The sequence below is a fragment of the Dermacentor silvarum genome, chromosome 8, assembly GCF_013339745.2.
Source record: "Dermacentor silvarum isolate Dsil-2018 chromosome 8, BIME_Dsil_1.4, whole genome shotgun sequence".
In the NCBI taxonomy this organism is placed as follows: domain Eukaryota; kingdom Metazoa; phylum Arthropoda; class Arachnida; order Ixodida; family Ixodidae; genus Dermacentor; species Dermacentor silvarum.
The window spans coordinates 177,355,655-177,383,458 of NC_051161.1; the positions used below are offsets into that span (position 1 = coordinate 177,355,655).

At 47.8% G+C, this 27,804-nt stretch overlaps 1 protein-coding gene across 1 annotated transcript in view; it reads left to right on the top strand.

Moving 5' to 3' along the window:
* LOC119461876 (NADH dehydrogenase [ubiquinone] 1 beta subcomplex subunit 4) overlaps positions 1-24,989 on the top strand; it is a 39,254-nt gene extending 14,265 nt beyond the window's left edge. Inside the window, exons 2-3 of the mRNA XM_037723247.2 lie at positions 18,706-18,855; positions 24,863-24,989. Of these exons, the coding sequence (XP_037579175.1) occupies positions 18,706-18,855; positions 24,863-24,931 (219 nt within the window). The 3' untranslated portion in view covers positions 24,932-24,989. The remainder of the gene's footprint in view (positions 1-18,705; positions 18,856-24,862) is intronic.
* Positions 24,990-27,804: the final 2,815 nt, after the last annotated feature.

Here is a 27,804-nt window from a genome sequence, read left to right on the forward strand (position 1 = left end):
GTGAAATGTGTCAGGCCTTTATCATGCAGAAAATAATGCTCCTGTTCAGTTACATAATGTTGCCACATCACTGTAGAGGTCTCCTGGCTTTGTGCTGTATTTTATGCGTTGACACAGTGCTCATGCAAAGTTCGCCAGTCTCTTTTGTAGCATTGCAAGTGCATTCAGCTTATAGCACGAACATCGACAATGAATACTGAAACCTTGAAAAGTCGAGTCTGGTTTGCTTTTTCTTTACACGATCCTGCCACTTGTCAGAGCAAGAGGATTGTTGACAGTTCTGAATGTGCCTCAGGCAGGGTTCATGCACCTCCTTGAACAACCATTGAGTTTAGAAAAATATGTTCAAGGGTGGCCCGGCCCTCAAACTTTTCAAGCCACCATTTATCGGTCGCAGGTTGCGTAAGCGTACCTGGAGAGATAAATGCAACAAGAATGGCGACAATAGGGGTATGAAGTCTGAAGTTATTCAGCTGGCAAATTTAATTGCAATATACAAGAAAGAAAATGCATGCCCTGTAGGGGTCTTCCCCAACCCGTAGCGCGTATAATCGCAGCTACGTAGGGTTCGGGCGAATAAGGCAACAAGCGACTCAACTCAACAATGTTTATTGCTGCGAGCAATAAAACACACTTGCAGAGGGAAGTCCGCTCTGTATAATAAGTAATAAAATAGGCTTGCCTCGTCGCGTGTGGTAGTCACGCAAACGAAGTCACTCACAGGCTGCAGCGGGTATATCTGTATGGGCAAGGCAGGAGTAGCGAGTTCAGAGAGGCCCCCTGGGGTCTCTCGGTCGCGCCCTTTTATACCTTTACCTTTTCGCGAAGGGAATGTCCTCCTCGACTGTCGGATACTTTCCCTCTTCCCGTGCGGGCACGCGCGTTGGGAGAGGCGAGTGAGAACCAAGAGAGGGCAAAGTGCATCTCTCCCGTGTCCTCCCGGTTCCCGCTGCATTGAGGCTGGCACCTAGGAGTAGGGACGTCCGTTTGCCTGAGTACCCGCCGAGGTTGGCGACCGAGGAAGCGTCGGGCTGGTGGTGATGTAGCCCTCAGCTGACGGACACTTGATGCCGACTCGAAGGCGGCTGGTCAGCTGCACTGCTCGTGCTTGCGAGGTGGGCGGGATCGTTGTCGAGGCTCGAAGGTGGCTCTCAGTGCCGCGCCCCAGGTGTCAGCTGCGCTGGAGGGGGCAGCAGGTCGTGCGGCTGCAAGGCCGGCGTAGCGCCGTCAGTGCCGCAAGGGCATCTGTTGTTCCAGCGCGTACTGCAGGCAATTTGCACGGCCGTATCTCGTCTTGCTCTGCTCCTGGAAATTATTAGCAAACTGCACAGAGCGGCACTGTGATCAGCAACGTAGTTGGCCGTATCCGGGAACACCGTTGACGTCTGTTACGAAGGGAATGTTCGCAAGCATCGTCACCAATTTGAGTCGCAGCACAAGATAATCACTGCACTGGCCCTCACAGCAGTCTTTGGTCAAACCGCACCCCGCATACCCACGCGTTGAACGTTCACGCCACATTCCCGTCGTGGCCTGTGAGGGTATACTTGCTGGAGCGACGACTCGTCGTCCATACTGGGCGCTCCGTGGTCACTAGACGTTCGCTTCCCCGGCAGGAACTACCAAGGTGCCAGCCCGGCGCGGCGGTATGCAACGTCACCCGGACTTGCGAATGTTCCTCGCAGTCGTCGGGTTACGCAACTAGCAGTCAGATTACTTTCCCCTGCTACGCAAATTGTAGCGCGGCTGCGGGCTCGTCGTTCGGTTCTGACTGCTCTCTCTCACCGATCGCGGTTGAGGGAGGGCCTGATCGTCATCCCACTGCTCATCACGCGGCACGTAGCGTTTCAGGTCGCATACGTGTACCGGTCCACCGATCGGCTTTTCTTTCTTGTTCTCGAGCCGGTAAACAAGCGAGGAAACCTTCTCTCGCACTTCATATGGCCCGGCCACTTTGGCGCCAGCGAGGCAGCGAACTGTTTGCTAGCATCGCTGAGAACGTGCTGGCGTCGAACAGATCGCCCACTTCGTAGTGGACGTTCCGATGCGAGCGGTCGTACTGCGCCTTCTGTTGTGCCCTAGAAGTGCGAAGATTACAGCGTGTTTTATGTAAACCTTCCGTCATCTTGGCACGTAGATGCGTCGCGTATTCAGCTCGTGTTGACGGCGCGATTGGCATTCCTCTGCGATCCGCGAGAACCCTATCCATGGAATTCGGCAACACGGTGAGTCTTTTTCTGTTTTTTGGAGCTGGGACTAGTGAAGTTACAGCAAACAATGACGACGGGTTTGTCTGACTTTCCAGATTTGTTCATGTTGTCGGATGTAGCAGCGCAAAAATCAGAGGCCTAGTGCTAACGCGGCGGCAGCTTTCGAACAAGCCGGTAGCTTTGATTTTGAGTGTCGCACGCGGAACAGTCAGGATCGCGGAAATGCCACGTTGGCAGGGTTTAGGCCTGAAAGTAGGCGTAACATGCCGAGCGCCTCGCCGCTTCGCCCCGCGGGCACAGAGGCACACATGCCTCTAAATAGTTCGACGCAAGCTGCGGATGCGTCCGACCCTTCGGGCGGTAGTATTCCGTTGACCGAAATAATGCTGCAGAATGCGCTGCAAGTCATGCAGAGCTTAGCCGGCGCCCTGCAGAACATGATGCAGGCCCCGCCGCAAAGCGAGCGACCGCGAATTAAGGTAGACATGCCTACCTATAGTGGGTACCACGATCGTACTGCAGTATTATCAACAAGCAACAGGGCTTTCACATGCCCAACTTTTCGCGCGCGTGGTCCCTGCTTTACTGGCTGAGCAGGTGGCTCGTTGGTTCCGACTGGCCGGACACAAAGCCCGCACGGTAGAAAAGATGTGGGGTCTCATTCGGGCTCTTGGAACAAAGGAACGACAACACAGTAGTGCAAACAAAGGGGCATTTATTGCACTGTTCATACACTAATGCACGCTAGCCGAATTACTACCAATAGAACATTCACATGGGCGCGCGACAAATCAAGTAAGTCCGACTCACCTGCGACTGGATAGCGAGCGAATATGTTCGCCCCATGCTATGACACCAATGCCTAGTCGTTCACGTGTACGATCAGGCGAACGGTGGCACGTTCGAACGATCCGTGTTCGTCCATACCGGTGCACTCCTCCTAGCCACGCGAGACGGTCTCGCGAAGCGTGGATTGGTGCACGCACGGGACGTCCGCATCGCTCACCGACCACCACCCGAAGAGAGAGCCCCTTCTCCCTTTTGCTCCCAAGTCACCCCGCCGTTCTGTGGCGTTAGCATGGCGACACTCGCACCATCTCTCGCAATGCGCTGCAACCACTACGACCGCCGCCGGCGCTTAGCCACGCGGAGAACCTGGATTACAGGAGATGCGTGAGTCGCGCATCCCCACATCCACCCAACCTTAAATCACTACACATACTCCGGCGAAACATGTCACACGGTCTATCAATGCACGCGTCACGAACAAAAGTTAGCACATGCGACAGTGACTGCGCTGAGGAAATGTCCACACGTTATCCACAACATGCGAGCCAACATTGTCTCTGGGGTTCACCGCTGGCATCCGTTGGTCACAGCACCACGTCTGCAGATTCCCAGGACTCCGGAAACGGAGACGCAGAAGTCGGCACGAGCCAGCGTCGCTCGCGCCGACGCGCCCTACCGGCGAGAGCCGCTGTAGCTGTTGGTGACTGCCGGCTCTTTTCCCAGCCGTCGAAATCGCTGCGCCGAACTGGCCACAGGCATCTGCATCGCCTGGGGTAGCTCGATTGTAGTCCGGGACAGCAGCGCAGACGATGTGCAGGTGACAGCAAACCAGGGGTGACTCCACTCATGCTGCGTACACTAGTCGTTCATGTGTATGGTCACGCGAACGGTGGTGCATTCGAACAATCCGTGTTTGTCCATACCGGTGCACTCCTCCTAGCCACACGAGACGGTCTCGCGAAGCGTGGATCGGTGCACGCGCGGGACATCCACATCGCTCACCGACCCCCACCCGAAGAGAGAGCCCCTTCTCCCTTTTGCTCCCAAGTCACCCCGCAGTTTGGTGGCGTTAGCATCGCGACACTCGCGCCATCTCTCGTAATGTGCCGCAACCACTACGACCGCCGCCGGCGCTTAGCCACGTGGAGAAGCCGGATTACAGGAGACGCGTGAGAGTCGCGCATCCCCACAGCCCTCAACTCGAATTTGTGTGGTCCTCTCCCTCCATCCATTTGTCTCACCCACAGACGTAACCTCTCGCTGCTAATGGTAAGATCTCGAAGCACCTACATAGCAGAAGTTCACACTCCATTATTGCCTGCATGTTCTATGTTCACGGACTCCGGTCACTCCAGTGTGCTGATGATGCTCAGAGAATTAAAATACAGTGTAAATTTTTGTTCCACTGCATGCGATGGAGTAAAGGGCCTCACGAAAGATATAGCTGATTTGAGGGCTGAGATCAAGGAGTTAGTGAAGCTTAATGTTCATTTGAAGGCAGAGAACGAAAGGTTGTCACAGAGAGTAAACGAATTAGAACAGTATCAAAGAGCCAATAATTTAGAAATTAAAGGCGTACCCGGTGGAAATGACGTCATGACAGTGATAAAAAGCATTGGAGTAGCGGTTGGCGAGAGCATTTCAGAAAGTGACACGTGTCACTGGGTGTCAACTGCACAGACTGGCGTCAAAAACATTGTTGTGCGCTTCGTGCAAAGAATGAAAAGAAACCGTGTGCACATGAAAGCAAGAAAAAAGCACCTAACTTGTAAAGATCTTAGTCTCACCAAGCATTTGACGCAACAAAACAAAAAACTTCTACCGTCTGCGCGACAAAAAAAAAAGGAAACAAAGTGGCAATATGTCTGGACTGCCAATGGCGTGGTACTTGCTCGGAAAGATGAAGGCTTGCCCATTCTGCGCATCACCACTATTGAGGACTTATCTAAAATGACCTAATCATAAACTATGGCACTGAGATGGGGTCTACTCATTCACCTGGTCTCCAAGTGACAGACGCTTACTATGACATGGAAAATTTGAACAAAGATTATTCGGGATGCAAGATGTTATCCTGCATACATATTAATACAAGAAGCATGAGAAATAAGTTGGATGAAATCAATGAGTTAATACAATCAAAAACCGAAAAATTTGATGTTGTGCTTTTCACGGTAACATGGTTAACTGCAAATGATCCTGTTCCACAGTTCTCAGAGTATAGGTTGCATCATATAAGAAGAGAAAATAAAGCCGGTGGAGGGGTAGCAGTTTATGTTAAAGAACCGTTGAAGTTAGATGTTATTGAAGAGTTTTCTATTATTACTAATGATGTAGAATGCTTAACCGTGCACCTAAATAAAACTTTTGGAAGTGTCGTATTGTCACGTAGTAGTGACGCTGAAGTTAACAGTCGTAAAACTGTGTATGACGAAACTAATTCTTTATTGGGCGAACCTGTGCCCACAAAAGCAAGCTACACTCGAAGCACAACGAAAGCGGCGAACACAGTCGGCGGTCGTCGAAATCTGATCAGCGGCGAAACGCGTCGGCTTTTATACCCGAGTCATCGAAGGTTCCAGATTAATCCCTGATGCCCGCGGGTCTTCCAGAAAGTTTTAGACAATTCGCGTCGGTCACACAATCAGATAACATAAGCGTCGGTGAAAACAGGCAACGGAAAGAAGCATCGATAACGTTCTAGAAACTTCCGATACAGGCGCGTCCTGCGCCGAGCGATAACGTTTAACATTTGTTAGCCGATGGAAAGTGGCCACCGGTGAAAGATAAACATGTATACGTGTCAATACCCTCCCCTTAATAAGCATCGTCCCGATGCTACAAACACGAAAGCGCAAACAAAACCACGCGTACAGAAAGGGACAAAAATAACAAAGCAACAAAGGACCTAAGTTCGTCAGCGGGCGTAGAAGGGCTTAAGACGCACCACGTGGATGACTTCAGGTCGTGCGCGGCGCCGCTGTGATTGCGAAATACCGTCTGGCACGACCTCATAGTCCAGCGCGCCAATACGTCGGATGATCTTATATGGTCCGAAATAGCGACGTAAGAGTTCCTCGCTAAGTCCTCGTCGGCGTATCGGAGTCCAGACTCAAACACGGTCTCCGGGCTGGTACTCGACGTAGCGTCGTCGAAGATTGTAGTGTCGGCTGTCGGTTCTCTGCTGGTTCTTGATGCGCAGGCGGGTGAGCTGTCGACTTTCTTTGGCACGCTGCAAATAGGTGGCAACGTCGAGATTTTCTTCGTCGGAGACATCCGGTAGCATGGCATCAAGTGTCGTTGCCGGTTTCCTTCCGTAGACCAGGTTGAACGGCGTGGCCGTGTTGTATACGAAGGTCACGTACGGAAGGATGGCATCCCACGTCTTGTGTTCGACGTCGACGTACATTGCCAGCATGTCGGCGATGGTCTTATTTAGGCGCTCGGTGAGGCCGAGGCCGTTCGTCTGCGGGTGGTAGGCGGTGGTCCGGCGATGGCGTGTGTGGCTATAGCGCAGGATGGCTTGAGTTAGTTCAGCCGTGAAGGCCGTACCTCTGTCGGTGATGAGGACTTCTGGGGCACCGTGACGCAGGAGGATGTTCTCAACGAAGAATCGGGCTACCTCGGCAGCACTGCCTTTGGGCAAGGCTTTTGTTTCGGCGTAGCGGGTGAGGTAGTCCGTAGCGACGACGATCCATTTATTCCCGGACGTCGACGTCGGAAAAGGCCCCAGTAAGTCCATCCCGATCTGCTGGAACGGTCGGCGAGGTGGCTCGATTGACTGTAGAAGTCCGGCCGGCCTTGTCGGCGGTGTTTTGCGTCGCTGACAGTCTCGGCATGTCCTTACGTAATGGGCGACGTCGGCAGAGAGGCGAGGCCAGTAGTATTTTTCTTGTATCCTCGCGAGCGTGCGGGAAAACCGAGGTGTCCAGCCGTTGGGTCGTCATGGAGAGCTTGCAGAACCTCTGGACGCAATGCTGAGGGTACCACGAGGAGGTAGTTGGCTCGGAGAGGCGAGAAGTTCTTCTTTAGGAGAATGTCGTTTTGCAAGAAAAACGACACCAATCCTCGCCTGAACACCTTAGGCACAATGACGGTCTTGCCTTCCAGGTAGTCTACAAGGCTCCTTAGTTCCGGGTCGGCTCGCTGTTGTTCGCCGAATTCGTCGGCACTGATAGGTCCTAAGAAAGTGTCGTCGTCCTGGTCGTCCTGTGGCGGCGGTTCGACGGGGGCGCGAGACAAGCAGTCGGCGTCAGAGTGCTTTCGCCTGGACTTGTAAACGACGGTGATGTCGAATTCTTGAAGTCTCAGACTCCATCGTGCGAGGCGACCTGAAGGATCCTTCAAGTTAGCTAGCCAACACAAGGCGTGGTGGTCGCTCACAACTTTAAAGGGCCTGCCATAGCGGTAGGGGCGAAACTTTGATGTGGCCCAGATGATGGCGAGGCACTCCTTTTCTGTTGTGGAATAGTTTGCTTCCGCCTTCAATAGCGACCGGCTAGCGTAACTTACAACCCTTTCTAGTCCGTGGGTCCTCTGCACAAGCACGGCGCCGAGTCCTACGCTGCTTGCGTCAGTGTGGACTTCGGTGTCGGCGTTTTCGTCGAAATGCGCAAGTATTGGCGGCGATTGCGGCGTCTCCCACTTGAACTCGACGTCGGCCTTCGTGAGATACGTCAGTAGCTCAGCGATCCGTGAAACATTCTTGACGAAGCGCCTGTAATAGGTGCACAGTCCAAGAAATCTACGCACTGCCTTCTTGTCAGCGGGCGGAGGAAAGTTGGAGACGGCCGCAGTTTTTGGAGGGTCGGGGCGCACTCCAGACTTCTGGATGACATGGCCCAAAAACAAGAGCTCCTCATATGCGAAGCGGCACTTTTCTGGCTTTAACGTGAGTCCGGAGGTTTTGATTGCTTGAAGAACTGTTTCAAGGCGCCGCAGGTGTTCCTCGAAGCTTGAGACAAACACAACGAGGTCGTCCAAATAGACGAGGCAAGTCTGCCACTTCAAGCCTGCCACTACTGTATCCATGACGCGTTGGAAAGTCGCAGGTGCCGAGCAAAGACCAAACGGCATGACCTTGAACTCGAACAGTCCATCTGGTGTTATAAAGGCAATCTTCTCCCGGTCCCTCTCATCGACTTCGATTTGCCAGTAGCCGGTTTTGAGGTCCATCGACGAAAAATACTTTGCGTTGTAGAGTCGATCCAAGGCGTCGTCAATCCGTGGGAGGGGGGTATACGTCCTTCTTCGTGATCTTGTTGAGGCGACGATAATCGATGCAGAAACGTAGCGTTCCATCCTTCTTCACTAACACCACGGGGGACGCCCACGGACTCTTGGACGGCTGGATGATGTCGTCGCGTAGCATTTCGTCGACTTGTTGCCTTATGGCCTCGCGTTCGCACGCCGAAACTGGGTACGGCCTCTGACGGAGTTGGCGGACATTTTCGTCGGTTATGATGCGGTGCTTGGCGACAGGAGTTTGTCGAACTTTTGACGACGACGAGAAGCAGTCCTTGTATTGCAGGAGCAGAGCTTGTAGTTGTTCTTTCCTATGCCTGGGAAGGTTCTGATTGACGTCGAAAGTTGGTTCAGGTACTATAGTCGTCGTTGCAGGTGCACTGGAATCCGTGAAGGCGAAAACACTGCTGGCTTGTACTATTTCGTCGATGTAGGCGACCGTGGTGCCTTTGTTAATGTGCTTGTATTCGGGGCTGAAGTTCGTGAGCATCACCCTTGCTTTCCCTGCACGTAGCTCAGCTATGCCTCTAGCGACGCAAATTTCACGGTCGAGCAGTAAGTGATGATCGCCCTCGATGACGCCCTCCATGTCTGCAGGCACTTCGGTACCGACGGAAATCATTACGCTGGAGCGAGGCGGAATGGGGCCTTGTTCTTCAAGCACATTCAAGGCATGGTACCTTATGCTTCTATCCGATGGTATCGCGTTGTGCGTTAAAAGCGTTATCGACTTGGACCTTAAGTCGATAACTGCACCATGTTGGTTTAGAAAGTCCATGTCTAGGATGACATCCCTGGAGCAGTGCTGCAGGATTACGAAGCTCGCCGAGTAAGTGCGGTTGTTTACCATGACTCGCGCTGTGCAGATTCCAGTCGGCGTTATTAGGTGGCCTCCAGCTGTCCGGATATCGGGTCCTTGCCAGGCTGTTTTCACCTTCTTCAACTTGGCGGCGAACGGGCCACTGAAGACGGAATAGTCGGCTCCAGTGTCGACGAGAGCGGTGACGTTATGACCATCGATTAGCACGTCTAAGTCGGTAGACCGTCGTCTGGCGTTGCGGTTAAGTCGTGGCGTCGGATCACGGCTGCGTCGGATTGCTCCGCTGCTGTTACGTCGCGTCGGTAGGTCTTCTTTCGGCGGCGAAGTGTTGTCGTCAAGGCTCTTGCTAGGCGGTGTGCTGGTACCTCGTTGTGATGATGCGCGAATCGGCGGCGGCGGCGGCGGAGGATCTTCGATATTGCGTCGTATAGCAACCGCACCTCCATCGGTTGCTGCCTTTAGTTTCCCGGGTAAGGGCTCGGAGATCGGCCCCAGGTGGGACCGGTGTACTGACGGCGATGCGGCGAGATGTAGCGGCCCGGTGACGGCGAGCGTGAGGGTCGTCGTGGTTGCCACTGGGCTCCGGCGAGGTAGTCGGCGATGTCACGTGGCCGCTCGCCAAGCTGTGGACGTGGCGCGTTGATGGCGAACCCTCGTAGGCCCATCGGCGGTAGACATGACCAGCTTTCCCGCAGTGATAGCAGAGCGGGCGGTGGTCGGGGGCCCGCCAAATATCCGTCTTTCTCGGGTAGTTGCGCTGGGTGACGGGCGGGCGTGCTGGCTGCGGCGGCGGCGGTGGGCGACGGAACTGCGGCGTTACGGGGCCCTGGTGCGAGCGTGAAGGAGGGCCTTGACGACGGGCAACGGCGGCGTAAGTCAGCGCTTGCGGCTGGGGTTGCGGTGATTGCGGCTGCACATTGGGAACTCCAAGTGAGCGCTGAACTTCTTCTTTGACGACGTCGGTGATAGATGCCACTTGAGGCTGCGACCTGGGAAAGAGCTTCTGCAGCTCCTCGCGAACGACTGCTCTGATGGTCTCGCGCAGGTCGTCAGCGCCTAGCGCTTGAGCATCGGCGTAGTTGGTCAGGGCACGGCGGTTGTATTGCCTGGCGCACATTTCAAGCGTCTTCTCGATCGTTGTGGCCTCGGAAAGAAATTCGGCGACAGTCTTGGGCGGGTTGCGCATCAATCCGGTGAATAGTTGCTCTTTGACACCGCGCATCAAGAACTGAACTTTCTTCAGACATGTCGGGGTCAGCGTGGCGGAAGAGGCGAGACATCTCCTCCGTGAAGATCGCGATGCTCTCGTTCGGCAATTGCACTCTGGTTTCTAAGAGAACCTTTGCCCTTTCCTTTCGTACGACGCTCGTGAAGGTCCTCACGAAGTTCTCACGAAAAAGATCCCACGTCACCAGGGTGGTCTCTCGGTTCTCAAACCAGGTCCGAGCAACGTCATCTAACGAAAAATAGACATGGCGCAGCTTGTCGTCGTCGCTCCATTTGTTGAACGTCGCGGTCCGCTCGTATGTCTCCAGCCAGGTTTCAGGGTCTTCAGCCGATGATCCACGGAAGGTCGGTGGCTCCCGAGGTTGTTGCAGCAGGATGGGGGACGCTGGGACTGCCATTGGAGTCGTTGACTTGGCCTTGATCGCTGTGGTCTTCTCGGGAAGAAGTCTGTACTCCGGCGGAAGTCCTTGCTGCCTACGGCTAGCTCGCTGGTCCTTGGCGACGTTGGCGTTGTCCTCCGGTTTCGGGCTTGGATCGCGGCTTTGCAGGGGCGTTCGCTGCATGAACGCACTAGCACCTCCACCAGATATCACGTAGTAGTGACGCTGAAGTTAACAGTCGTAAAACTGTGTATGACGAAACTAATTCTTTATTGGGCGAACCTGTGCCCACAAAAGCAAGCTACACTCGAAGCACAACGAAAGCGGCGAACACAGTCGGCGGTCGTCGAAATCTGATCAGCGGCGAAACGCGTCGGCTTTTATACCCGAGTCATCGAAGGTTCCAGATTAATCCCTGATGCCCGCGGGTCTTCCAGAAAGTTCTAGACAATTCACGTTGGTCACACAATCAGATAACATAAGCGTCGGTGAAAACAGGCAACGGAAAGAAGCATCGATAACGTTCTAGAAACTTCCGATACAGGCGCGTCCTGCGCCGAGTGATAACGTTTAACATTTGTTAGCCGGTGGAAAGCGGCCACCGGTGAAAGATAAACATGTATACGTGTCAGTATACAGGCCCCCAACTGGAGACAAGGCCACATTTTGTAGTTTTATGTAAAAGCTATTGCCTTTGACCCGATCGACTAGTGAGACTTGTGTAATTATGGGGGATGTGAATGTCAACATGACCACTGATGAAGAATGGTCGCTAGAACTCAAGACATTGTTTTCTTGTTATGGCTGCAGCAATTACATTACTGCACCAACAAGGGTAACAATCAATAGTGCTACACTGTTAGACATATGCGTTTCGAACCTAAATGAATGTGATATGAAGTCGGGAGTACTAATAGCAGATTTAAGTGACCATTTACCTGTGTTTTGTCTTATACCTAAAGACCCTGACAAACAAAACAATGACTGCAAACAGAGATTTTGCCAAATAATCAGGCAAAATACTCTAGAGCAATTCTGATGTCTTCTCCATTGCATAGACTGGCAAGAAATATATAATGAAACAGATGTAAACAGAGCGTTTGCTCTGTTTCAACGAATTGTGCTCGCATGCTATGATTTGGCTTTTCCACTTCAGCCAGCAGCTTCTGGAAAGAAACATAAAAAGGCGCAAACCTTGGGTCGACAAAGACTTGTACGAACGGATCAAAAAGAAAGACGCTTTGTGTCACACTTTCATCCGCAAGCGGCAACCTGAGCTATTCGTGACGTACAAAAAATTTAGGAATGAAGTACAAAGTGATTTAAAGAAAGCAAAGTGTCATTACTATGAGCGCCTTTTCTCAAATATACGAAACAATCCGAGAAAAATATGGAATGCCGTTAATGAAATAACAGGAAAAAATACAAACACGCATCCGCAAATATCACGCTTAAACGGGCGGGAAATAGAACGTGCGGAATTAGTTAGCTGCATGAATATGCCTTTTATTAACGCTGGTATGAACTCTGCACACGTTGCAATCGGAAACAGTCACACTTTTTTCACACCACGTGTATCAAATTCACTTTTCTTAAAACCGACTTGTCTCGGTGAAGTAAGTCATCTTATCAAGGCATTAAAGCATGTTTCAGCTGGCGTAGACAGTATCAGTCCTATTCCGGTTAAATATGTGTCACACGAAATAGGGCCAGTGCTCATGCATCTTATAAACTTGTCTCTTAGCACAGGCGTCTTTCCAGACGAGCTTAAGATAGCGCGTGTCACACCAATCTGTAAAGGGGGAAGTGCAGACCAATTATCAAACTACAGGCCGATTTCAGTTCTCACTGTATTTTCAAAACTTTTTGAAGGTGTTATCTATGCAAGATTTTGAAATTTTTTTACGAAACACAATGTTATTGCACAACGCCAATACGGTTTTCAAAAAGATAAGTCAACCGAGCAGGCTTTACTGGATATTAAAGATCGAATAATTGCAAACATCGAACAGAAAAAGTTCACGCTTGGCCTGTTTTTGGACCTGAGAAAGGCGTTTGATTCGATTGACCACTATATCTTAACTGAAAAATTAGAAAGATACGGAGTACGAGGCGTTGCAAATGACTTGATAAAGAGTTACATATGTAATAGAAAACAGTTTGTGCAGATGGGAACTACTGCATCTGACATGCTTACCCTACATCAAGGTGTCCCGCAAGGTTCAAAGTTAGGACCGTTACTATTTATAATTTATGTTAATGATATTACAGATTTACCAGGTTCCCAAACGTTGGCAATGTATGCAGATGATACAAATGTGTTCTTTACAGCCGATAACACAACAGAATTACAGCAGTGTGTAAATGAATATGCAACTTTGTTATCTGACTGGTGGATGACCAACAAACTCCAGCTGAACGCAACTAAAACAACCTACATTATATTTAGGGCACCTAATAAAAGAATTGAGGGTAGAAGTAAAATTTCACAACTTCCTTATTAAACAGGTCAAACTACAAATGTTTCTAGGAATTCATTTTAGTGAAGAATTGTCCTGGAATACACATGTAAATTCCCTTTGCGGTGAATTATCAAAAAACATCGGTGTAATCTATAGAATTGCACACCTGATCCCTCTATGGCTGAAAAAACAACTGTATAATGCACTTATTTATTCAAATCTTTGCCACGGGATATTGGTTTGGGGTACAACCACCAGAACAAATTACACAAAATTGATTACCTTGCAAAAAAGAGTTATTCGCTTATATGCAAATTACCATGGCTGCTTTTCAGATCTAAGAACTGGTCCACTATTCCAAAAATATGATATGCTGCGTGCAGACAGGATATATTATTATATGCAAATTCTTCTAGAAATCCGAAAGAGAAACGCAGGCGCACAATGTAGTGAACGTAACCTCTCCGGATACTTCTTGCGACACAGCACACGACGCACACCAAAAGCAAGGACCAATTACGGGAAACAAGCATTTGTCTATCAGTCCACAAAAATAATGAACAGATTCAGTGCATCTGTATCCTTAAAGACTTCTTTAAAGACATTTAAAAAAGAAATACGAGATTGGTTAGATAAGGAAGATATATACTTTAAAATTGAATAAATGAGTGCATTAAACGAAAAATGTTTCTGCCATGAATTACATGTAATTTTTTTTGCAGGATCCACATGATGTGATTTCATGTCATATTTTTGCGTTTTGTATTAACACAAATATGTTTTGCATCCAGGTCCTGTTTCCATTTTTTATTTATGTTTTATTTTTTATTTTTTTGGCACACAATCAGGATGTGTGTCTTTTTTTTTTCTTGCGCATGTCGTTACTACTATAAATTCACTGACTTTTATTTAGTGCACCATTAGAATCTGAAATGCCTAGTTGTACTTAGCTGTTGCTGTACTTTTTTATATATAAATTTGAAGAGTCTAATGACCATGGACAGTGCAACCATGAGCTTTCACTGTAACCAACGCTGTTGTAACGCGTAAAATTGTGCATATGTGTGTGATCTGCTGTCAACCCTGTCGTTCGTGGGGGCTGAGACCTATGTCAGGCTTTATGCCTTTAGTCTCAGCCTACCCTCGTTTGAATGAACGAGAAATAAAATTCAATTTCAATGCTGTTACCATGGTAAAAAAATCACAGCATATCCACGAGGTGAATGATGGTGAGGTGGGCGAAGCTCCGGAGGTTATGGGTGATACCGTTAATCCTCCGAGAAGTTCGCCCGATAAAATCATCATGCAAACACGTGAGGTACGGTGAAGAAAACTTTTATTGAGATTTCAAGTTACCTTTATATATTACGCACTTGTGGTCGGAGAAGTGCACAGCTAGGGATTCGAGTTAAGGGGAATGTTAGCAAACACGATGTCTATGCACGACCCCCGCACGGTAGTAGGTGCAAGGTGGTCTAGGGAGATGCACCTGAGAGAGTATCTGATGACCATGTGCTTAACGAGCCAATCGTTCGTGGAGCGGTCCGATATGTCGACATTAAAGTCACCCACGAGCACGAACGGTCTGTTTCTGTATTTGGCGTCAAAGTCTTTGCCCACTCTCGCCTTTCGGGGTCCGCTGCTCGCAGTGCACGTTTCGCTGCGGCGTCATTGGCGCGCACCGTCTCGGGATCCACCAGGCGCCACGCTCGCTGAGCCACCGCTTCCTGCTCTCACATTCCGGGGTCCGCTGATCGCAGTGCATGTTTCGCCGCGGCGTCATTGGCGCGCACCGTCTCGGGATCTGCCAGGCGCCGCGCTCGCTTGGCGGCAGCTTCTCGAGCTCGCACCGTGGGATCCTGCCGACGAGCATGAGCCGCAGCGGCCATCCGCGCCCGCCGCTGCGCATCGTCCATGCTCCACCAACGATCCGACAGTACGGCAACGATCCAAGAAATGAGAGAGGCGCTCGCTCCCCGCACTGCGGGATCCTGCCGACGAGCACGAGCCGCAGCGGCCATCCGCGCCCGCCGCTGCGCATCATCCATGCTCCACCAACGATCCGACACGTACGGCGACGATCCAAGAAATGAGAGAGGCGCTCGCTCCCTGCGCAGCCCGCACAGCAGCCAATAGGAGAGCAGTGGCACTTCCAGCGCCATCTAGTGTCGATTCACACAAGCGCCATATTGCACACAATTCTATTGGACCAACCCCATCTAGGAAATGAGACGAGAAATGGTGATGACGACACAGATTAGTACAGTGCCATCTAGAATATCGTCCCTGAACTGCAATTTGTATGTACTTCTATGAGACAGCGCCATCTATTGCATTATACGGGAGATACTGCCGTTTACTGCCGGGAGATACGCCGGACAACGAAGACGTGACAAGGTTAGACTAAGAGGATCTGCGCCCATAAAAAGCACCTTTGCGCATTCTAGCACATTTCATGCTTGCCACTACTGGTCGAGCAAACTGGGAGTGCAGCACAGTGAACAAAAAGTGTGCGGCAACGACATGCACCGATGTGAGAAACCTGCACCACATGAACAGCACGCACTCGCAAAACGAGACAGTGAGGTGACAAGGCTGATCACAAGTGTACACAAGCAAGAAGAGAAGCTTTTATGCTCAGAGGCCAAAGAATAGCCAGTGCCCCTACCGTGTTTTGTGGTTGTAGTGATTTTTCTTTTTTAATGACTGTGTCTATTTGCGTTAATATAAAAAGTACTGAAAATAAAAATAAAATCAATTCTCAATTTATTACACTTTTGCTGCAATGCAGTGGTTACCTGCAACTTAGTGTTTAACCAATCACGAAGCAGCGAATTGTGACGTCAATATTGATTCTGGCAAGCGCCACTGGGCGATGGAGCCCAAACCACGGGAGAGCGATTTTGTGCGTGACGGCGATGAGTGACGGCTTCTAGGCGACGAAACGGGCCGTCGCACGAACAGAGCGCTCGTTCTTGTCGCTTGATCGCTCGGTTCTGGAAATCTAGAATTCGTTGCCCGGAAATGCTATGAGCGACTAGCCAATAGCGCGAAGCCGGAACGGGATGCACATCGGTCAAGTACTAGTGATTGTCGCACGGAATGAGCAAACGACTAAATTTTGATACGTGCAAGGATAAGAACCTAGTGCAAGACCTTTAGAAATATTTCTGCTGTTCTTTACAGTAAAACACATCAACACAAATTAATAAAGCACGCGTCAAGTCAATTCCAGCGCGTGTCAAGAGAGCGTTGCACCCAGGGCAAGCAGAGGAAAAATCGTTGATTCCGTTGCAGATGGCATAAGAACTGATCGCTAGCGTTTGGAGCGTGTTATTGCAGCGCTTATTTGTCGTTTACGGACCACTCCGAAACTCCGCATACCTTTCACGCGCTCAGGCAAACAGAGAATTGCGTCAATTTTACATATCCACGAGTGCATCTGCTAAAGATGCAAGCGACGCGCAGTCAACTTGGCGGTGAAATGAGTAAAAAGTTAAATGGCCACACTGTCGTGCTCCACTTGAGTTCTTCGGCAGCTGAGCAAGGGCATCATTCCACCGTTACTCGTGGCGCTGTTTGAGCATCTGTACGGCGTTTGTGCCATGACGACCATCCTAAATGGTGAGAAGCGGCACTATCGAGGCACCCCACGTCTCCTCGTCTAACCATGTCATCATTGATGTACTACTTCTATCCAATAAACTCTGAAAAACGACAGCGGCTGCACAGTTAGGTTGGCTAGCACAGGCATTCACAAGCATAAACAACTGCACGGCCATTACACATAAAGCGCCTGACATCAAAAATAGTACAGTAGCTTTTTTTTAAGTATAGCACCTTATAACATTTTCAGTCACGAAAAAGGTGGTTTAAAATTACTGCCAAATCTGCTTTCAATATCAGTTTAAGTATCTTTTAAGCATTATTACTGAGGCTACACAGTTTGATGCAGTGAAACGAGTTCGCTGAACACACTCGCTGCCAAGTGCGTTCTGCACCGAGTGTCATAAAGTGTTCCCGTGTGATAGCCTGCAAATGACACTAGCGGCCAAATGCACTCGCAATGATCCTAAATTTGCCCATGTGACGGGTATAAGTGACCAAGCCGTACCACTATTTTGTTGTTTTGCGAGTTGGACCCATTCTCATGCCCTAGGCTCTCAAAATGAGTGGCTGAAGCCATCCTGCAAGAAGACAACTCTCATCATTACAATGGTAAAGCCAACTTAGAAAAGTGTGTTTCCAACTCGGCAGCTGCTTAGCTGCAACTAAGAAGGAGATTTTGCCATTTTTCAATGTATGTGTGCAAATTAGGTTTGTTTCCCCCTCTTTGAATTTGGAACCCTGGCCTCAAGGTTAAAATAAAAATGCTGATCTTTTTTCAAGGAATCAACAGTTGGGGCCGTATTCTGAAACGTTCTCCTAGGCGAAATTTCTTTTTTCGCTTTCAGGGCGTGCGCTGATTGGTTGTTTTAGCAAAATTGGATGAGCTGATTAGGTGGTTCAGCCCGACGTCATTCAAGTTTGCTCAACCAGCCAATCAGCGTGCACCCTGAAAGCGAAAAAAGAAATTTTGCCTAGGGGAATGTTTCAGAATACGGCCCTTGGAAGCTGGCTAGCTTATGTAGGCGCATCAGCCAACGAAAAGAAAAAGCATGCACGGTATGTGCTTGTATGACAGGTCATCTATTGCGTCCCTTTGTTAAGGTATAAGTGGTGGATGTATCACTAGGAAGAACACAGTGTGTGCTTTCCAAGGCACGTCAGGCAGTGCAGCTGCGCATAAGTGTTTGAAAGTTGCAGCATATTGGTCCTAGGAAGGAAAAAGGAACAGGCAGAGAGGGAAAGTTAACTTGCACAAATTATGAATGGTAGCCTTTCTTTTTGTGCCAGAGGCCTGCTGTCTTCCCCCTGATGGTTCTTAGTTCTAGCCTTGTCCTGTCATCTCGTTTTTCATTCATTGGATTGAGGATCTTGTCGAGCACCAAAGGCAGCCGCAGCTAGCTCGGGAATGTCTTGGCCGGGATGCCCCATGCCATGTAGTTCTCCTCATTGCCATCTGTTACGATTAAAAGCATGGTAGTCAGAGTTAGCTCCTCCTCCCACTGGTGCCTCTCACATTGCAAGCGGAGGAACCGACCGTCAAGTAGAGGTGCATTCTTGGTTGTCATGCAAATATCAAATGCAGCCTAGTATTTTTTCAAATCACATGGCCCTGTCCGGTCACTTCAGCGAGACCAACTTGTAGCCATGCCGCATTCATAATTATTGCATCCTTCCACATTTCTGTACTGATTCTCAGGATTGTGAGAAAAGTGCAGAGATGGCCAAGTTGCTTTTCAGTCTTATCCCCCTAATCTATGTGGTGGGAGCACCTAGGTGTCTTTTTGTCATATAATGCATCCTTGGAGAAGGATGTTTGAATGAAAGAGTGCACTGCAATCCCCCTCGACTGGTTCAGTTTAAAAAGCGGACCCAGAAGGTCTGTAGTACTGGCTTGCTTATATGATCCCATGGTTGACTTTGCTATGTACTCATTGCTTTGATTGTTTTGCTTCCTTTGTGACCAGTTTGACTCCCAGATGATGCGATATCAAGCGGCTCGTTCCAACAGCATGATATACGAGCATTTTCGTCCGACCCCCAAAGGAGGCCTGCAGTGGTTTGCTGCATCCATCTTGCCCATGCTTGTCCTTGGATATGTTGTTCATAAGGACAGGGTATGTATGGCGAATCCCATGAGCAATGAATGTGGCCCTTTCTGTTACACTGTCAGTTTTATTTTGCAAAGAATCGTGTGGTGGAGCTTACCAGAGAACCAATCGAAAGCCACAACTTTTAACAAATATTTCCCTAACCTCTGGTATTGCTTTGGACTTGTATGCATATTGATTTGGCAGCCTGGGCATTTGCATTGTTATATATCAAGCATACCTTCATTTCTTTAATGTTTGTTAAGCAGCTGCTATATTGTACTGTAATGTATTTTTCCTTCACATTCTAAAATTCTTCTGTGTGTTAGCCATGTCCCTTTCTGACTTCTTTTTATTGAATTTTATATAAATATTTACAAGGTTTTCATAAGGATGTTCGAAACTATATCCACAGGCCAGTTTTGAGTGTACTAATTGAAAATGCACATCGGGCAATTATGAGCACACAAAACATGAAAGCAAGTCATAAAAGAACAAATGTATATATACAAATGCTATACAGATTCATGCTACAATAACCTAGTGAATACTAACAGGGTTTCAAAAAGTAGTATTGGAGTGATTGGATGTAATTATATGCCTTAATTCAAATGGGAGTTGGTTCCACTCCTTCATTCCCACGAACTGCAGCAAGCACTGACCACAAAATTTTTTGTTGGGTGAAGTTTGAAGCTTCCAGAACCTTCAAATGGTGTTATATCACCACTAGATAAGCACAGTTTCAGAAAGTCTCGAATGCAGAATGGACAGAATGTGAAAAGGCAAAGCTTTCAGCGTGTTTAACAAGGGTTTACTTTTTTCAGTATACCTTGAGTGAAATTCCTGTGTTAAAGTGCAATTTTGTAAATATTAAATAGTATTGAGATAGACACCAACTGATGATTCAGACTTGATGAGGACCGCCAAAACATCCAAACAATCAGGAGTCTGAAATACGGGATTTGGCCAAACATAAGTGACTTTATTCCCTAAGTGGCCAAAAATAGGTGTGCCATATTCTCGGCTCATCACTTCAGCAGTATACCTTCAGTTTCGCGGGACTATAGCACAAGACACATCGGCTTCTCCGAGCGATGGCGTTCTTAGCACAGTGCCAAGCACGCTACACAAGACAAAAATGTCTTGTGTAGCGTGCTTGTGTGTCTTGTGTCTTGTTAAAGTGATCGTTCATAAAGGTCAACGCGCATTGCTGCATGCACTAGCGCTTTCCCCCCCCCCCCCTCCACCTTTGTTTTAATTTTATTTCACAATACCCCTAAAGCCACTCGATAGGGTATTACTTAAGGGGTGGGGGATAAGTGAGGTGAACTATTTTATACAGAAGTTACAAGAATATACAAAATTAGGCGATAAAAGAGATAAGGTACAAATGGGCAGAACTACAACATATATTAAAAACATAGTGCGAAATTGAAAATAAAAATAGCAATATGTGCTTATCAGTGACATTAAATATGTAATAATTACGCAAAAACACAAAAAAAAAAGAAAGTACAGGAAAAGTAGTAGGAAACGCAGTCGTACTCGCAATTTAGGCAATTGTTTGAACATAACAGTAAGCAAATAATTTATACACTGATGAACATGTGAATATGCGAGGAAGGTGTACGTAATGAGCAGTTAAAATAATTATGCGTGTAGGAGTTCTTGGAAAGATGGGAAACCTTTTTTTGAGTAGCAATGTGTGATGCCAGGTTATTCCATTCAGTTATTGTTCAGGAGATTTGGGAATTAGCATGAAGTGATGTTTTATCTGAAAAAAATGATCTTTGCGGAAAAGGAAGGTTGTGGGGTGGCTTGAAGGCCCAGTTAAGGTACGGGTGATGATAAAGCTTATGGAGGGGGAGCAGCGAAAGGTGAGCGATTTTGCCCGGTGGTGTGATAAGTCAAGCTGAGCATTTAGTGTATAAATGCTAGCGGATGGTGAATAATCTGAATAAATGAAGCGAACCACGGGTTTTTTTAGCGATTCGATTTCTTAATGAGAAGTATTAGTTTAATGATTTGAAAATGTAGAGAGGTCAGCCAGAAAATGGAGCATCTGGCCTGCTACTCTACGTAAGGGAAGGGGAAGAAAGAGGGTCACAATGGGGGAACATAATGGGAGGAACGAGGTGAAAGGACACATTGCATAAATGTTATCATAAGCATGAGTCCAGGCCCGTGTCGCCTAAGAAGCGTGAAAAAGCACGCATTGCCTCTATCGTCTGCCGTCTGCTTAATGAGGTAGCATTTGGAAGGAACCCAAATGGATGAGCCATACTCGATTTTAAGACATCCTGATGTATCCTAGTCTACATAAGTTAGCTGGAGCATATTCAAAGGGACACTAAAGGCAAATACAAGTCGACGTGGACTGTTTAAATACCATTCCAGAAACCTTGTAATGCGTGTTTCGTGCAGAGAAAAGACTTAGTTTACGAGAAAATTGCATCTGAGGGGTCCGAATACCTTTATGGGTATTCAAATCTCCCGCCACACCAACCGGGGAGTGGTGACTGCATACGCCATCACTGCCCTTTGCTGCCATCGGTGAGTAAAACGGCGCCCGACAGACGGCGGTACGATGCGCCGCTGTAGCTGCTTTTGGTCAAGCGGTGTGGACCATTGGGGCATCCCGCAACATCACAAGGAAGTGGAATTATCTGCTATTTGCAGTTTGTGGGAGTTTCGCGAGCCAGCAAAAGCAGCGCCGCACTACGAGATAACGGAACTACTCTAACGCGAAAGCGCGGGCGATGCAGAGTCGTGCGAGAGCAAAACCTTTCGACCGCCCTTACGTTGTCAACGGTGTAATGTGAATGAGTTCTTTTTTTCTAAAAGTGAAAGTGAACTGGTCAAGTAGCATTTTCGTTCATCTTATAATACTATACAATGATGTTTTTTATAGTGAGTGGTTGAGTACTAGTAACAGAAGGAGTGCCTTCGTCATCGGCCAAGTACTTGAATGTCCCAGGGGAGTATAATCCTGTCCTGCATTTACAGTGCAGACCACTTGTAACGTAACCGCTTTTAGCGCGGGACCAGTTATAGCGTGGGTTTTATCTCAATGTATAGGCGGACCGTTTATTACATAGGCGCGCGAAGCAGAATACCGGATATAGCGCGGTTCTTATAAGTGCACGACCATGAAATTGGCACACGGAGCACGGCATTTTCTAGGAGGCGTTGAGTACAGATCGCACGGTTGCCAGGCGCGCGCGCAAATGCGGCGGAGTGGAAGTGCGGGCACGCACGTGGAGACCAGTGGCGAAGAGCAAAACAAAGAGTCGCAGTCTCCCCCAAAAGAAGCATCAATTGCAATAGCAAATTTACTAGTAGAGTATACGGAGTAAGGATAGTAGTTTTATCGCCTGCATAAACTTGGACACATCCGCTTACTAACTGAATTAACAAGCATGGTGTCAAGTGCGCACAAGCAAACATGAATAGATCGCACTCGATGACCGCAGACAAGCACTGTAAAAATGCTGGCGCGAGCAAACGTGTCAGGAGCAGCGACCGAAGGTTCGTGCGGTCTATTGCTTCAACGGAAACTGAGCGGCGAAAGCACAGCGCATAGAAAGGTCAGAACCGTGTGGAGATCGCTTTCAAGATACGGTGCGCGCGATAGCTCTCAGCCACGCAAAGTACAAGTACGCAGTGGCTTGCAGCATAAAAGCTGCGCCTCGTCCCGCGCTGCCTTTGCGCTTTCCTCCTTTCGTGTGGGGGATTGAGTCGCCAGTTCCCCTTGCGCCCGGTCACGCAATTCATTTTCCAGGGCCTTCGGCAGGGCACACGTTATAGGTGATAAGCTTGGGCACCTCATTATTAATTCCTGTATGATCAGATACTGAGGAAGTTGTAAGCATATTTAGTAATGAAGAAATTCCTGCCTCACTAACAGTTATTTCTGCCATCGATGTGTTCATTACATAATCCAGAGATGGTGATGATGTGGCGTCTTCATGTGTAAATACAAATGAAAACGCATTATTCAACAGCTCAACACATTCATAGTCGTCAACTATTTCACCATGCTTATTAACGAGTGTTATGTGGGGGTACTACGAGAATTTATTATGGGCCAAAATTGTTGTGTATTGTTAATATGCATAGAAAAAAAGCCATGAGCATTTAGATGATTTTAACAATGACTGGTATTTATCGCATGCCAGGAATCCCTTACAAATCCTTTACAGCTTCCATATACAAACAATTTTATTTTGTTATTAAAACATCAAAGCTTTGTTAAACCATGATGCTGTGGGAGGGCACGTTGCTTTTATCAAAGGTACGAAATGATAAATTAAGTTGTTTTTTTTTTCCAACTTCGTCCAGTTGCCTTGAATGGTGCACAATTTGTAGCTATTCACGAAGTTAATAGAAAAAGCTCAGAGTTAATGCTGTTGGCTCCATTGTAGCATCACATGTACTTATGGGAGCAAGACTACCTGTTATGATATTGTGATAAGATGTGGTCTTGATGAGTTATATCATCAGGGTTATTGGTTATTACTAGATCTAAAATTTTAGCAAATGAAGCCGAGGGTTGTGTTGGTAACCACTTGCCAGAAGCATTCCATGGCCGTGATTTTCAAGCAATTAATCCTCTTTATGCTATTCCTTTTCATGCTTTTTGTGCTTTGTCAGTGGTCAGAGCGATGCTCCGCACGCGTTATCAACAGGATCAGCCTGCCATGAACAGTGGATGATGAAAGTATCATAGAATAAAGTCAAAATCACGGCCCATAGCTCGACCATTTTCATGCTGTCGCTACAGGTACATGAAAGTAAAGTCAATGCATGTAATGAATTCTCATCGGCGACTACTAGATTGACTAAGCTTCGCTAGCACTGGCAATATGGCGGATGACAATGCTGGCGATGTCTCAGAACAAATATCACTATTTCTGCTTGACTTGGTTAGCACACGGTTGTGCAGCTGGAGTCTAAATATCACGCTGTACGGTGTCTGAAATTTATGTCATCCTTATACATTAAGTCTATGGGGCAGTGCTGCGAGGCTGTCTGAATAATCAAGCTCGTCTAAATTATCGGTCGTTGACTGTATGTTGAATAAGTTGTATGACATGCAGTGTGACAAATGACTATATAAACCCGAAGTATAAAATGCAAAGTGTGGGGAAGTGGAAGCATTCACAACACTCAAGCAATGTCTAACGTGCAGAAGCTAGCATGGTACAAATGCTGTGAATGTACTTTCGCCAATGCAGGCGTTCATTTAAAGTCATACCTGCATACTTGAATGTAAACATCTGGACCCAGACAAATATAGAAACACTGCTGGTATGGGTTGCGCTTTCGAAGACAAGGACACAGTGAGGCACACAGACATATGCATGTAACTGTGTGCCCTTATTTGTGTGTGTCTAGTGAATTTCAGAAAAACGGTTGCTTGTCAGTACTGACTTAAGTTAGTGCCTTGTGATGCTAAATTCTTGTTTCCCATGCAGTGGAATGTCAGTGGCAGGACACCACTCAAGCTTCCTCTGTAGTAGTGCATGCGAAATTTTTATTTTCTCAGCTGCAGGCAGTTGTAGGCAGCACAGCAGCGAATGCGTGACAATTTGTTGTTTGCTACAGAAAGCCACACACAAAAAATAAACAAAATAAAAAACAAGATTTCTTAAAAGTGGATGACCACAGCTGCTGCAGGGCATGAGGGAATGCTCCCTGCTGAGAGAGACCAGTGTCCAAATGTTGTTGATAGGTGCATTCGACACCGACAGCAATCATCTTATGTAGGAGACATCGAGGCGAGCGGCATCCCACCCTATGCGTTGAAATGCTGCTGTGGATCGGCTTCTGTTGCTGCTCAGAATGGTGTGTCATCTCCGAGGGTGTGGCTGGTGCCTATAGCGGAGTCCACTCATATTACAGCAGCTTTGCTAATGCAGGTTTTGTTGACATGTTATCACATGAGAGTTGGTTAATAGAAATCCATTTTGACTTGCCCATGCGACCTATTCATCTTTTGTTTCTCTCTCTCTTTTTTTTTCGTTTGCTGCAGCAAGAGTTTGAGCGGAGGTGCCGGACTGGCGAGATTGCATACAAGGACAGAATGTTCAAGATGATCTAGCGGCAGTGTGCCGGATGTAAGGTGACCGTAGTGTAATAAAGCATTTGTTCAGTTGTGGGACTTCATTTGTGCAAGTAACTGGCAGTAATAACAGTGAGGCTGAATGTGTAAAAAACACAGATCGCGAACTGGCATTTTGGTTGGAACTCAGCCCAAACTGATACTCTTAGAATGTGTTTCCATGCACACTGAACCAAAAATATTTGCAGTTAAATTCAGAAGAACAATTTAAGCATATATAGTGCACACGTGCTCAACCAGGGCCGGTATTTTGTAGCAATGCCTTTCTGGTGCTAATGCCTTTTCACTCTTATCACGCTTTGTCAGTGGTCAGAGCGACGGTTCGCTCGCGTTATCAACGGGATCAGCCGGCCGTGAGTGGTGGATGATAAGACTAGTATAGAATAAGGCATCGCACAAAATACCAGCCCTGCAGAAGCGTTTGTAATGCGTGAATCAGGACAAATGCTGTGTATATGCTAAAAATTATAGGCTGAGAAACATCAGTTTGGAAGTCGACCATGCCAGCCCATGGCGTTTGTGTTGGTTTCTTGGATAAAATTGGGTCTTAAAACACCCATTTGCGCAGGTCGGAAAAAGAAAACAAAATTCGCTCAAGATGTAGTATTCAGATATGACTGCATTTCATGCATAGCATCGAGTGGAGCAACATGTTTCTGCGGCTGTAGTGCATCACCTGCTCTTGCTACCAAAATATAGCACTGGAAGCACAAATGTGCATAAGTCATTTGATGTAAACTTCTGTCCACAAGTTGTAGTTATATATGAAGTTATCTCCAGCAGAAGATATTGCCGATAAAATCTAAATGCTCTGCGAAAGATGCGGCGTGAAACAATTCTACCAATCGAACGCACTTGTAACAATACCGCTATTAAAATATATTGTACCGCCGTAGTTGCTTAGTGGCTATGGTGTTTGGCTGCTAAGTACGAGCTTGCGGAATCGATTCCTGGCCACAGCGCCTGCATTTCCATGGGGGCAAAATGCTAAAAAAAAACACCTGTGAACTTAGATTTAGGTGCACAGTAAAGTGGTCCAAATTAATCCGGGGTCCCCCACTACGGCATGCTTCGTAATCAGATGGTGGTTTTGGCACGGAAAACCCCACAACTTTTTATTTATTTTTTTCAGTATATTGTATATTAACAATGAGCAGCCGGTGCATCGTCATTTTTTGTACGTGTTCTGTGGTAAAATAAACTGCTTACAACAATGCTCCCATACAATGTTATCGGTTATAACAATTAAATCTGGCTAAGGAGTGTGTGCTCCGAAAAGAAAAAGAACGCTATATCCCCAGGCAAAAAGAAAAAATTGCGAGGCCCCTTTTGTCGCACCTACTTCGCACCATGCTCACTGAGAAAACTAAGACTTGTCTACTCCGTCTCACGGTGTGTTCAAATAAAGAGTCACAGAAGAGGTCTCTACTATTCTTTTATTTCAACGGACGTTTTGGATGACCGGGCAAACTGTTTCTATATATTGGAAGCAAGCTTATTTTTTCAGTGTGAGATGTACAGTGAAGCCCAGCCCTGATCCAAGGCGAGCTTGTATGGCAGCGGAGAGAGGGGCTGAGACAAGGTGGGAAATGCAGCTTACGCATTTGCACTACGCTCCGACTTGGAGATAGCCTAAAAAAATGTAATAAGATTTTCTGGCCTTTCTTGCACGGCTTTGTTAATGGAAATACACCCTGTACTGGAGCGCAATATCATGCCTGGAAGTAAACCAGTGCGCATCTGCAACACGCCCACTGCTTATCACAATGCTCCTTATATACTCAGCTGCGTTTCTGAATAAAGTGCTTTTTGTTACCTGCTACTCGTCTGGCTTACATGGTGTCAGAAGTGGGCACGGCAGTTTGTTCCTGCCCGTGCGGCTAGTTTTTTGCATGGGATCACAGCCTTGGCAGCAATACAGCAGTAATAATTCCTATGTAGGAGGCAAGAGTTCATTGGGAACGACAACTACGAGCCACGACGATTACTTTGACACTGCTACCACCGCCCAAGCCGCTCGGTGCTACTGGCGACATTTTCCACAACTGGAACATCTGGAAAAGTGAGTTGGAACTTTTTGCGACGACGACAAGGCTGAATCTACAGCCCGAGGATGTTCAGACCGCTACTTTTTTAATGACTATTGGTGAAGATGCAAGGCAGTGTTTGAAAACGAGGAGCAGAAGAATGATAGGAAAGTTTTAGTTCGAGGAGCATTACAGACAAGTTACAAATCTCACCTACGAGTTTAGGTTTGGTTCCAGGAACCAGCGCGAGGGCGAGTCATTTAACAAATGGCTCACAGAACTGAAGACTCTAGCTGCGCAGTGGGAATTTGGCGAGATTGAAGATAGACTTCTACGCAGTATAATAATCCTTGGAATACGGGACAAAGAACTGCAGCAGAGACTTATCTCTGAAAATCCCTCCTACGCAAAAATGGTTGAGGAACAGAGCAAAGAACAGGTCGCTGAAATTCGAGGCAGCCAGGGCGGCAGCACTTCTTGTGAATTGGAAAGGAACATTGACGCTGTAAAAGCAAAGACTGCCACCTGCCCGAAATGCGGCTTACAACATCAAAAAGCGACAAGATGTCCAGCAATAGGGAGGTATTGCAAGAATTATAATGGCAGAAACCATTTCGCTAGTGTGGGCCGTACACCAAGCTCAAAAATGCGGCCAGAAGGACGGCATGTACGACAGCTGGAAATGACTGGCGACGAGGCATACTTCCTTCAAGCCTTGGAGGTTCAAGCGGTCACGAGCGACGAGCACTGGGTGTTCGTGTTAAATGTGGCTGGTGTCATGATCAAATGCAAGATAGACACAGGGGCGAACTGTTGTGTTATGCC